The sequence below is a fragment of the Neolamprologus multifasciatus genome, chromosome 6, assembly GCF_963576455.1.
Source record: "Neolamprologus multifasciatus chromosome 6, fNeoMul1.2, whole genome shotgun sequence".
NCBI lineage: Eukaryota > Metazoa > Chordata > Actinopteri > Cichliformes > Cichlidae > Neolamprologus > Neolamprologus multifasciatus.
In genome coordinates this window covers 16,555,908-16,569,284 of record NC_140444.1, presented here as the reverse complement: position 1 = coordinate 16,569,284, position 13,377 = coordinate 16,555,908, and the positions used below count along the sequence as shown (strand labels likewise).

Below are 13,377 nucleotides of genomic sequence, written 5' to 3'. Positions count from 1 at the left end.
TCATTGTGGGTGTGTAGCCAACTATGATGTTGCCATGTGGACATGAACCAAAGTCTCTGAGGACTGTTTTCAGCACCTTGTTGAATCTATTCCATGAAGAATTAAGGCAAATTTGAAAGCAATAGAGTTTCAATTGGCTATTACTAAGATGTATATAAATAGATGGCCTTTGAATGTATCACTGACCTTCCAAAAGTTGATTCTGTTCTGGACGTAGCGTTTTGTGGGAGAAACATTTCATCACTCATCCAAGTGACTTCTTCAGTCTCAGCTGACTGCAGGTTTCCCCAAATCTTATAAACAGTACATTTGCATAATGACTGAAATCAGCCCACTGAAGGAACAATGGGCTGGGGGGTCAGATCCTTAATCTTAATTATGCAAATTCTCATGACCATTGATCAACAACCACTGATCAAAACCCACTGATCAATGGCCAATGGCCACGAGTATTACTGTATTATGAATATTACTGACTATTAACTAACTAAGCAAACATGTACTGGTGTATGTACAGAAAAGCTCAGCTATAAGAGCTGCAAGCTGACATGAACTAACACCTCAGAGTATCATCAGACAGCATAAGCTGCAGACCTGAAATATTATGTGGTCTGATGCTGAGCAGTCTGTTTATTTTACAGAAGTTGCTATGCCACAGGAGGATGCAGCCAACGAGGCGTGAGGAAGGAGCGAAGAGGAGGAAGCTTAGCGAGCCCGAGCTGGCCGAAAAGTAAAGCTGGAAAGCCCGCGCGCACGCTTCACAAGCTGTGTGCCATAAATTAATAACCACAGCACATTAACAGTTGACAGTAATAATTATCATATTTTACTATTGTTGCAGCTGATACAACGCTACTATTTGACGGCTGCAGTGAAAACAGTCAATTTGTAGTCACTCCTACTTCGACACTATGTAACTCGACTTCAGTACAGATTTTCACAGTAGGCCCGCCTGGCCTAGATCACACCAAAGAACAGCCCTCCTCCCACCCACCAGTGTCTAAAGCAAGTCAGGAGCCAGTCGTATCAAAATGACTTTTTAAAGAGGATCCTTTGAAGCCGTGCCTCTGTTAGGCCCCAGACCAGCCTCTTGTGTGGCTTCACAGCTGCAGAAGCAGCATGAAGCAAAAACAAAAGAGAGCAGCAAGGACGGAGAGATAGAGCGGCGAAGGAGGACGACTAATCTGCTGTCCATTATGTTGTTTTCATCACATGCAGTTTAAAGGAAAATGGTGTAAATGCTTTCTTGTTTTAACAGGAAAGTGATAGGGCCAGTTCTCACATTTTAATCAAGCAGAGGGAGAGAGAGAGGGAAAAAACAATCACTAAAGGGGGGGCGACACAAGCACGATCACAGGGGAAGAGAAATACAGACAAGCGTGGTGAGATGTGGTAGACAGGCCTTTAAAAAAAAAAAGGAGTGACGAACTGACAGAGAGACTGACTGAGTAAGAGGAAAAGGGCCATCGTCATAAATAAAATTATAAGGAAGGAATAAAAGAGATAGAGCGGCAGACAGTGATAGATAGACAGTTAGATTGTGGGGGAAATGAGAGAGGGAATCGGCAACAGGATCACAAGAGTGGAAGGGAAATAAGACTGGGCGTTTGGATTGAAAAGAAATGGGTAATGAGATGCTAATGTGACAACAAAGGAGAGTGTGCCCTCCGGGGGGAGCTATGCTACAGCAAGCTGCTTTAGTCTGAATGCAGCAGAGGGGGGAATTTAATTTTAAAATGCTCTTTATTAAACTACTGTAATGCACGCAGATTCATTCAGGTGCACATACAGTCATTAAAGTCAGACCAAATCTCCATCTCCAAATCCATCTCTAAGCTGAAAAAAAGAGGGGTCCTCAGAAATGGGGTAATAAGGTGGCAAAAATGGGAAGAAGCGCTCACACCCTGGTACGTAATGCCCTCCTGTCTCCATTCTGATATGAGGTAAGGTTGGGGACGAGGTCTACCGAGGACAAAATCTATCCTGAGGAGGAGCAAATGAACAAAACCAAGAGGAGCGACACAAAGAAATACCAAGAAAGGATGAACACTCACGGGAAAACACGGACAGAGTGTTGGTGAAAAATGAGGAGAAGAGAGACTTTGTGATAGCAGACTGGCTTTTGAGTGGGAGGAGGAGACGAAGCTTTACAATCAAAGGGGAATAATGGAGAAATCTATGGTACAAACAACGTACAGTAATTACTCAAGGGACTGAGTGCTGAATAGGAGTGATGCAGAGAGGTAAAGAATGACTGGGCAGTACTCAGGAGACCATCAAAGAGAATATAGAAGGAGATGAAGAGCACATGTGACAGATTCAAGCCTAGAGATATTACAAACGCACTATGAACAATTTTTTAAAAAGGTGGAAAATCATTATAACATGTCCTCAAGAGGATCCCGAGAATGAACGAATGCTAAAGCGCAATGAATGAAAAATAAAAGCAAGCTTAAGGCCGCGTGTAAACCTGGAGGGATCGCGAGATATTTGAGCTATAAAGAGATGCAGAGGTAACTGAGGTGTGTGTGTGGAAACAGTGCAGGCTCCGTGTGTTGGCTGAGGCACAAAGAGCAGATAAAAAAAAAAGTTATAGTCACATCTCAAGAGGTTGTTGTGTTTTTGAACATATAGAGAGATGAAACACAAGGCTGAGGAAAATCCCTTTGGAGATTCAGGTGAAGAGGTTGGGCCGTGTAGAAAAGAAAGAGTCAGCTTATTTTTTTTTTAAACTGCAAATCCACAGCACCGAAAAAGACTGGCGACCTGTCTAAGGTATACCCCACCTCTCAACCGATGACAGCTGGCTAACTGGAAGAAAAAGGATGGATGGATGGATGGATACCACAAAGAGACCAGCTTTTCACAACATCAGTGATAGTTTAAATCAGAAAAATGGCCATATACATCATCAGCTCTTTGCTTGACTGAACAGCCAAGTAGTCTCCAAAAAAATACAAATAAAAATACGTTCCCATATAACTAAATTGTTTTCTCAGTGATGTTTCAAGAGAAACCAATTTTCTCGCCGGCAAAACACCTTATAATTTAAAAGATCAATAAAGACTGCATGAGGGGGCGGATAAGCAGAATGGTGGCAACATAATCCATGAGACTAGGGTTCATTTAAAGGGACTGTCATTATTTCACTTACTTTAGTGTCTGTTTTAATTTGCTGTTTACTTTCATTTTCACTCGCCCTTTGATTACGTTTAGGCACAAAAAGCTGTACGTAAGTACCCATCAGTTGGATCAGACATTAAACGGCTTTTGCTTTTGCTCCAGGCGCTACCCCTTGCCAAATCCAAATTGAGTATTTCCAGTAGTGAGAGCACATCTGACACAGCGAAGCGCCTACTGTGTGATGCATATGAGAGAAGGAACCTGTGGACAATGTCTGGGCCTGATTTTCCCAACACTGTCCCGATTTCGTGTTAGCTTCCTGAAAAGGGGAGACACTATGAAAGCAAGAACACAAAGATCAAAGATATGTTGGTGACACACACGCACACAAAAAAAAATGCTTTCCTCAATTTAAAAATGTATATTACTTGTTTAGGAATATCGTTTTTAGGATACAGGGCCCTACTGGAGGCACTATTGTCAATTGCAAAACCTCCATTTCTCGTCAGCTCTCTATGGCACTATTTGACTAAACAGCTTTCATCAACTTTAAACATTAACATTTGATCTCATGTAAGAGTACGAAATTATATTTCTAGGCTGAATTTAAATGCAAAGACCCTTATTTTAATGCTAAAAGGTGCTAATTTTGCATATTTTGCTATTTCTGCTGTAACTATGAGGATCCTCAGGCTTGGAGCATGTTAATAGTAGCACAGGCTAATTGGGTTTCCGTTCTTAATCAGGCCAATTAATTAGGAAATGCAGCTTGATCCATGAGAGCTTCACCGGGTCATTTAGGGATTACAGGGAAAGAAGGAGAGTTGTGGGAAGAGCAGGAACATATGAGGGAAAAGGTCTTTGTGACAGATCCCTTCACCCTCGTGCTGAATGTTATCACTAAACGGACTCATGGACGAGGGGGTAATTACCCATTTGTGACAGTTAATCAAAATCAATCACTTCCTTCGAGAGTCACTGAATTGAAAAGTGGTTCAGCCAATTTATGCGTTTTTTCCCCAAGGGACACATTTTGCTCTTCATCCACCATGAGAAACACAGGAAGAGATTGCAGAAAGCGATGCAGGAGTGAGAGAATAGAAAGCGAAGAGAACATCCACCAGCAGACGTCTGTAAAATGTGCTTTTATGTCTCCATCCGTTTGCTCTGTGTGACTCCAACTTCCAGAGGTTTCTAAAATTTCCAACAAGACCTAAATACACAGCTGAATTTAAAACAATTTCTTTTCTTTCTGCTGTGCAGCACATCATTTAGTTCTACAGCACAAAACACATTAAACCTCGGAGACTTTAGATTGCTGTAGATTTCTTTCAGTTACAGCTTTCAAATGATGTTCAGGCCAAATCAAGCTGAAATGTCCTGTTGTGAGTTAAGCCAGATGAGCACAGCAGGGGACCAAAGCACTGAAATGTTGAAGAAAATGTGCCTTAACAGTCACACTGACCTCCACAAAGAGGAAGCAGGGCACAATGTAGGTGCTGGTTTTCTGAAAGCCTCTGTCTGCAGGAAGGTTCCTCATTGTCCTCTCCTGTGCTGACAGGCGACTGTCCATCATCTGTTGGGGAAAAGAAAAAGTCTCTGTAAAGCTTCAGTCTACTGGATTTATAGTGTTGAACTGATCCTTATACTGAGCCTTTGTGCGGCTACTCGCTTCATCCACTGTCTGAAAGAAGCTGCTTTAGCTCCTCACCTCACTGCTTTCACTGACTGGCTGCCCCCTGCAAACAAATAGGTTTGAACAGCAGGTAGATGAGGGTCCAGTGCTTTATAGCCAGGACTGTGGCTCTGAGCACTGTGGCAATATTGCCTCTCACTGTCATCATACAGAACCAAGAGTAGAGAAAATGATCTGAAACTGAGTGTTTAGAGCAGTTTGAAGCCTGAATGTTTGGCTTACACTGACTATTTGTATACACACTGACCTCACGTTGTCTCATGTGTATTGAGGAGATTTTGGACAGAATCAGAGTCAATATTAAGCTTTGGCAGTGGTTAATAATTGATTTGAACTGTTGTATTTGCAAAAAAGAAACCCATCAAAGAGACTGACACTTCAGTTTGGTCACTTTCTTCAACTTTGTACCTAATATGAGTCACTAAATAGTTCTGGGTGATAAAAAGCGGTAGTGAACATAGTGCCAATCGTAGAGTGGACTGTTGAGGAAAAGCCTGTATAGCGGATTGTTGTACAGTTTTTTGTGTATCACTACATCCTTTGATGGTTTCAAATATATTTGTTTTACAATATGCTAGAGAAAAACCTCTGTAAGGCCTTACTCATAGAGAAAGAGGTTAGCATGCTAGAAAATCATTTTTATGCTGTTTTTGTTCAGAGAATGCTGAACAATCAGACTGCAATAAACTTCACAATGAAGCAATGTTCAAACACAGCAAAATACATTTAAAAAGCACTGCATGCTGCTGAAGTTCAGTTCAGATCTAGTGTTGTGCAAACCTTTTGAGCTACCCCTCATTTCTCTTTACTTTGCCTCTAATAACAATAGTTCTCGTACATTTTATAACTTTGTAACTGACCCTTTTTTGCTAAGCTACTTACACTCACCTATGAATCATTCAAGCTTAAGAAAGGCACCTAACTCAGAGGGTGAACCTGTGTTGTGTCTACAGACAACTTTCCAAAGAAACAAATGTACATTTTACTGTTAGACACTTTAATTTGTTTCTTTAATCGATTCTATAAAAATACCTGGGATAACACAGGCATAAACAGTATTTTTGCACCAACAAGGTGATTTTGAAATAGCTATTAGCTGAAAACCTGGCATATCTTGAGAAAAGGTCTTAGAAGAACTTAGAAGAACTGTCTAGAAGCCATTCTTAAGAAAGTGAAACAAGGAGAATGGATGAGGGATGCCAAATAAACACAAACTGGATTGAAAATCAGTTGCATCCTATGAAATGATGGATACAAATTTTTGTTTTAAATCATTGTTGTATGGAGGAGGTTAGGAGAAAGATACAGCAGTGACTGTCTATAGCCATCTGCAAAACATGGTGGGGACTCTGTTAAGGTTTGGGGCTGCATTTAAGCCAGTGGTGTTTGTCTTGTCAAAATTGAAGAAAGTACTGTCAGATTGTGATCTACCATGAAATACCATCTGAAAAGTGACTGATTGATATAATCTTTCATCACGTCAATGATCCCGAACATACTGGATAGAAAACCAAACACTGGACCACTATCAATCATAGACTGGCCTCCCCAGAGCCCGGACCTCAACATTATTGAATCAGTGTGGGATCGCCTTGACAGAGAGCAGAACAAAAGGCAGCCAGCATCCAAAGAAGAGCTTTGAATCTCCTTAAAGAAGCCTCAAGAACTTTCTTCTTATTTCTTTAAATAGTCTTAGGGAAAGCTTGTTTAAGACAGTTCAGGCTGTTTTCATATTAAATATTGACTTTCAAGCTCATTAGAATTGTTGAAACTCTGTTTTGTACTATTTACTGTATTTCATTTTTATTCCTACATTTGAATAAATGCACCATTTTCCATTTTCCTGGCAAAATATAAAGAAATGACAAGCGGCACAAGACTTTTATACAGTGGTGTATTTGCATGTTCAATTTATGCTGCTTTATAGTTCTACGAGATAGGATGTTTAGTTGTTTTTAAATTTCTTTCATTTACTAGTGTGATGATTAAACTGTTATCTCACAGCGAGAAAGGTCAAATCCAGTCTGGAGCTTTTCTGTGTGGAGTTTCTGTGTTCGCCCCATGTCTCTGTGGGTTATCTCTGGCTACTGCCACGGTCTAAAGACATGCATGTGGTTAGGTTAACAGGTATTTCTAACTTGGCCATGGATGTAAATGTGAGTGGGAATTGTTATGTGTTAGCCTTGTGATAGACGGGTGACCCACTCAAGTTGCACCCTGCCTCTCACCCTGGGATAGGCTCCCAGGTTGTTGCCCCCATGCAACCCTGAATTGGATAAACAGATAAAAAAAAAATGGATAGGTGGACACTTACTTGCCTAAAAATGAGTACTTATTTTGTAGAATATATAACTAAGAAATTGAAAAATTGTTGATTAACTCTGTGGTATATAAAGTAGATTGAACCCACCTTTACCAAGTCAATACCAAAGTGTTCTTTTACACACATCTTCTTCTGCAGCAGTCTGAGTCTTGACTGCTTACAGTCAAGGCTGAAAATGCCTCCTCACCATGCATGAATTGAGACCCTGGGTCTAGAAGGAGTATGATGTTTTCTTGAAGACATACAAGAAAGTGTATTCTAATTTCTCTTATTTAATTATGATATTTATTTGAGAAAATATACATCACATGAAAATATATAAGCTGCCCTGTCTCGTAAAGATAATAAATCATTAATCAACTCCAGGAATCACTTTGTTGTCGATCCCAGCCCCGCCTCTTATAAAATTTTCATTCAGCTTTGAATAATCTTGATTACAAACTGGCAAACAACCACCAATCATCTCCTTGGCAGACTAGTAATTTTTCATTTGACCTAAAACACAAACCCCCCTGACATTTCCCATGGTGAGTTTTTAGGGGGGATTTTTTCAAAGTAAATTCTTCTTCATTTAATAATGAAAAAAATGGACCTGAAAACTCCTAAATATAATTGAGGAAAGGTTTTCTCACAACTCATCTTGTTAGAGCACCGGTTCTCCTACCAAAAGAGAAAGCTTCACTCGCTATCACTTCATCAGCTCGGTGATGTGTTTCTTTAAAGATACGGTAACGCTTTTCTGGGACTAAATCTTCACGGTGAACAATAGAGGCACCAAGTGTTGTACTACTTAAGATCGTTAACTATAATGAGGACACTTTTTGCCTGATGCTCACAATGTGCCATCCATCCATTAATAAATTGGCCCCCTTGAAACAGCTGATAACCCCTGTGCTTCATATTTTCATAGATAATCATGTCTGAGCACAAAGAGGGAAACCATTTATTATCTATCATAAGTAAGAATACAAAAAGATTATTCCAAAGCAAACACACAACCACAGTTGTATACATCCACACCAGCTCACTCACCAAATTGTCGGGATGCTTGTAAAGACACTCTGCATGACACATCAAAAATGCACACAGGTACACACACGCACACAAACCAGTATGGGTAGGCAATCAAAAGAATTGGAGGGGAAATGAGGTTGAAAGGAGGAGAAGTAGAGTGGAAACAGAGGAGCGATGATCAAAAACAAAAGCCTGACAGTAAGAGATAAGAGCGAGACAAAGTCCTGATGCAGACGTTCGGAAACTCTTCAGAAATCAAGCGGGTGGGGTGAAAGCCAGTAGACTCAGCAATGGGAAATTATAGTGACTGAGGGATAACAGGTACACGCTGAAGAAAAACAGATCCAGTCCCCAAACTGAGAAGAGGTGGTGGTGGTGGTGGTGGGGGGGGGGGGATGATGATAAAAGTCAGAGTAAGAAGAGTAGCTTATGAGTTTCTCAGGGGTTTGTGACATGCAAATGACTGCGCTCATGCTAAATAATGACAGCTACTACTCTTTTAAGTTTAGGAGAGCCTCAAAAGGCTTTCCAATATATCCTCTGATTAACACAGTAAATGCATTTTTCAAGAAGTGTGAAATCCTGATATTATCAATCATAAAGCAAAAGGCTTCAGCAATCCTCAATATAATTTTACTCACTCGCAAACCAATTGGTTTTCCTCTCAGATATCGAGCTTAGCCCCCTCCCCGATCTCCCTGACAACAATTATCTTGCTGACTTTATGGCTTAGCAAGAGTCTCTGCTGCCTTGTCAGCCCTTTCCCCAATCAATGGTCATTATGGGTGAGAGGAGAAGGAAGGCACTTCACAAGTTTGGAGTGTGTCCATGCATTCATTGTGCACTTGACCCCCTATCAGTCACATCCTAAAATGATAGAAGCCAGATTAAAAATAAAATAAGAGTAAAAACAAGGTAAATGATTCATTCCTGTTTACACAAACACTAAAAATACACCATCTTGTTATTCGTGACGGCGATGCAAAGTGCACATTTGCATGAGGAACAGGAGCACGACAGTTAAACACTGTCATAGTATGCTTTAGAAAGAGATACAATATATGCATTAATAAAGAAAGAATTAAAGATGTAATACTCTGACAACCCGGAATTCATTTAGATCTTCTCTCATCTTTAACAGCTTTTTTTCCCCTAGCAGATAATTTAAGCTCATACATATATGCTATCAAAGCTTTTCCGACTTCTGAGGCAGCAACAAGATAAGATTTAAAGAACTTATTTTTTATATATTCATCTTATGCTGTGAAAGGAGTGAAAAAAATATATTTTTGTCACTTTAAACATGGAAGATTTCTAAATTAAAAATCCCAATTTGGGCAAAAATCACCCTCAGGTGACATTGTGCACAAACTTAAATAATCAGTGGTTCCTCTGCAGTTATCTAACGTCATGTCCCGCTATTTATAGACCTGAATGAGGCTTGTTAATGACCAAAAATTTTTATAATATTCAAGAATTTCCTTCAGACATGTACGCTTAATGAAGAAACGGACATAAGTATTCATGCTGTGGTTCATATAAATGTATTTGCTTCTTTAATTTCAAGGCCACCTGTCTGCTTCATTAATAAAACACTATTCCACCGCAAGGTTCTGCTTCTGAACCTTGTCTGAGTATGAAAGACAAGATTGTTTAGGTTATGGCAGGAGATCAAAAGACTGTGTATTGTATATGCATACATTCCCACACAGGGGGCTGCATGCTGTAAATACTGTATTTGGGTCTTCTTTTATGTTCCCATCTTCCAAAGCAGTGAGAAGCAATCAGGCATAAGGCAGCTGTGTCTGATTGTCTTTTGTGTTGCTGTCCATGTTGCTCACAATGATTTTTTTCACCCTTAAGCCTTGCATTGGTAGCACAGCACAAAAAGAGTTAGTCACTATCTCACACATGCACAGGTGCATTCACACATTTGCGCCGGCTGATATTCATGCAAATGTGTGCACGGGCTAATCCGTGCACGCATACAACTGACCAGTATTTCAATATTCATAGCATGTCAGTTTGGATGTCAGTCCAACAAGTGGTGTCACACAGCTGTGTGCGAGTCTGTGTGTGTGTGTGAGAGAGAGAGAGAGAGAGAGAAAGAGAGGAGAAGAGAGATAAGAGGAGAGAGAAGGAGAGAGAGGGGAGAGAGACATCCTACAGAGAATTCCTGCTGTGCTGCTCCTCAGGTTCAACAATGTGGGTCACACTGATGCACATCTGCACTCACACTTTTTCCCTTTCGCTCTCTCTTGCACACACACACACACCCACACTCACGCAAATTTAGGAACAAAATGTTTCCCAAAAGAGCCAGAAGAAAAAAACACAGCAGTAACTGGTTTAAAAAAAGTCTCACCTTCTATGTCTTTTTGTTGGAAGCAGTGCTGCTGCAAAGTAACGGCTGCCACCTCACAGTTTCTGTCTCTAGGAGGTTTTGCTCCCGCAGCGGACTTCCATTCTGAGGTTTTGTTGTGGTCTCAGCTCCGCTTCTTTCTCTTTTCCCCTTCTCGTCTCTTTCAAAGCAAAAACGCCCCTCACTTCCGCCGCTCCGCCACTGAGAAGCCCTCGGCGGTGAGTGTGAATAGAGAGAGATAGAGAGCTTGCCCGCTGCCAGGCACTCTGCCTCCAGCCAGCCAAGTCTATATCTGTCTGCACTCTGCCGCTAGGTCACTAAGCTAAATATGATGATCTTCAACAGCACTTCAAGGCTAATTAGTCAAGTGAAGGGATCCACGGGCTTGGTGAGGGAGCCTGCTCAGTTGCCGGTGGATATGAGAAGAGGGAGAGGGAGAGAGAGAGAAAGAAAGCGAGAGAGAAAATGTGTGTGTGCATCTGTATGCGTGTGTGGAAGAGGAAGAGGAGGAGGAGGAGAAGCAAAGAGGAGAAGAAGAAAAAACAGAGTTGGAAGAGGGAACAAGAGAATGAGAACGCAGGAGTGGAGACCGAGAGTAGAAAACAGCCAGAATGTGTATGAGAGAGAAAGAGAGAGAGCAAGAGAGAGAGCAAGAGAGAGAGAGAGAGAGAGAGCATTAGATAAAGAGAGAAGGAGGGACTGTATGTGTGTCAAGCAACACAGTGGCTAAAATGGTAGATGCTGTGCACTTTAGTACCCTAGGAAACCACTTTGACACAGGAAGACATCATGTACTCTGTGAGAGCGAGTGTACCGTTGTGTGTTGTGTAATTATGGTAAAGTGGAAAGCCAAAGCAATGGAGAAAAAAAATAAACTAATGGTATGGTGCCATTTCGTATGTGTGCGTGCGTGTGTGTGTGCTTATGTATCTAAATTCAACGGTGGGTTCAGGTGAGCTGCAGGGACTTGACTTTGGACAGTCAAAAGTAGGTTAATGATGCATCGTCAAGCGGAAAAGTGGGATGCATCCCCCACACGCTTCAATGTAGGTCACGGGCCTTCAGGTGAAAGTTCACGGGCAGCTTTCTGGGCCATTGTATGTACGCAAGAGCACACTGCATAATTTTTAATAAATTCTGCCTCCCTCAGGGCTAAAACGAAACCTTGTGCATTTCTGTGGCCGCGCATGCATATACATGTTGATGTGCTGGTAACCTTTGGTAAATATTTAGACATGCTGCAGTGGCTGAACTGTTGGACCACTGTGAAATAACCGGGCAGCACTGTTGCACAGGTCTGTACTTCTTTGTCTCATATAGGCATCACAATTACATTCATCAATGGGTGGACGTAGCCTGCACAGATTATATTGTGAGTTTATACTTTACTTCTTTATGCTGTAGTGTCTTGTCTTGGCTGGCTGTTCACACTGACAGAGGACGTGACGTTACGTCCACTGAAGATGCATTCGGACTACCGGCACATCATACAGCTGCGGCTTCACATTGACTGCAAAGACAAAAATGACAAAGAAAAGAAAAAAAGATTGTTGTTGCATTCACAGACACACAGAGCTCTGAAACAGAAGGAACTCCGATAATTCAATCATACATACTAGCACAAACACACACATGCACATACAAAACCAAACAACAAAAAAACACCTAAAATCATAACTTTTTCTAACTTGTTAAAATGCACTGTAACAAATTTGTGTTCTAAGTTTCGTTTTGTTGACTGGAAGGCTTTTTGTATAGAATTTGCTGATTTTGTTGTGGCTATGTGGGCTTCCTCTGGGGCTCCAACCCACACTAACTTGGATAAGAAACAAAACAAAACAGTGATAGATATATGTAAGTGTTTTTAGTCCTTGTCAGGCACACACACACACACACACACACACACACACACACACACAACAACAACAACAAAAACAAAAACATGATCTCAGAGAGATTGAGAGAGCTTTTGATCTGAAATTACCAATCCATTTTTCAAACCTCTTCCTTTTAAATTTCCACCCACTACTTCCAAAACTCCACCCTTAGATGACAAGCTGAAACCAACCTTGTTTACGATATCTGCATCCCTCTTAAATATATAAAAGCGAGGCAATAATAGCAAATTGCATCTTGAGACTATAGCATTATGATAATCTAATCTCTATGATAATCTAAAGAGAATAAATGCATAAGTAAAGGTGTTTGGCATCCCTATTGCTAACACAGTTTTTTGAATACATCTCCGTCGTTAACAGGAAGCCACCCACCTTTCTAATGCACTCAAACGAATCATTCACAGCTGGAGAGGGACAACGGACCACATGTGGTAAAGTGTGTTTCTTTTTTTTCTGAAAATCAGAGATAATATCACGTGGTGTCACAGATGTCATGGTTCCCATGGTAACTTAATACATTCATTGAATGGTATATCAAGGAAAGAAATGTGAATACGCAGAAACGTGTATGCTTTACAGCACAAACGCAATGTAGATTCAACAAGTGCCACTTAATAACGACCTTGCCTTAATGACACCACTTGTAAAACACAAACATGAAAAAAACACTTTAGCAACTAGCCTAACTCACTGCTCTCGAAGCAACAAAAAAGTGTTAGGCATGAAAAAAAAATTAAAAGAAAATCATATCAATAACTGCACAGCTAATAAATCTGAATAAAAAAAATAAGGATAAGTGGATTTTTTTTTGCACAGATACAAATTTCCTGTCACTACAGCACCTGCTTCCTGCGAGGACATCATAAGAACTGCAGTATTTTTTTGTGACTACATTAATATCTGTCTTTTATAACCTCCCAAAGGAGAGCTACTTTTTCCATCCCATCACTTTAGCCCAAAC

At 40.7% G+C, this 13,377-nt stretch overlaps 1 protein-coding gene across 3 annotated transcripts in view; it reads right to left on the bottom strand.

Moving 5' to 3' along the window:
* plppr2b (phospholipid phosphatase related 2b) overlaps positions 1-11,322 on the bottom strand; it is a 59,777-nt gene extending 48,455 nt beyond the window's left edge. Inside the window, exons 1-2 of one of the 3 annotated variants that reach the window (XM_085162891.1) lie at positions 10,522-11,322; positions 4,589-4,699 (exon numbers count right to left, since the gene is read on the bottom strand). In XM_085162891.1, coding sequence (XP_085019017.1) covers positions 4,589-4,699 — 111 coding nt within the window. In that variant the 5' untranslated portion in view covers positions 10,522-11,322. The remainder of the gene's footprint in view (positions 1-4,588; positions 4,700-10,521) is intronic. The other 2 variants (XM_085162892.1, XM_085162893.1) reach the window with 2 other exon arrangements.
* Between the last annotated feature and the right edge of the window lie 2,055 nt (positions 11,323-13,377).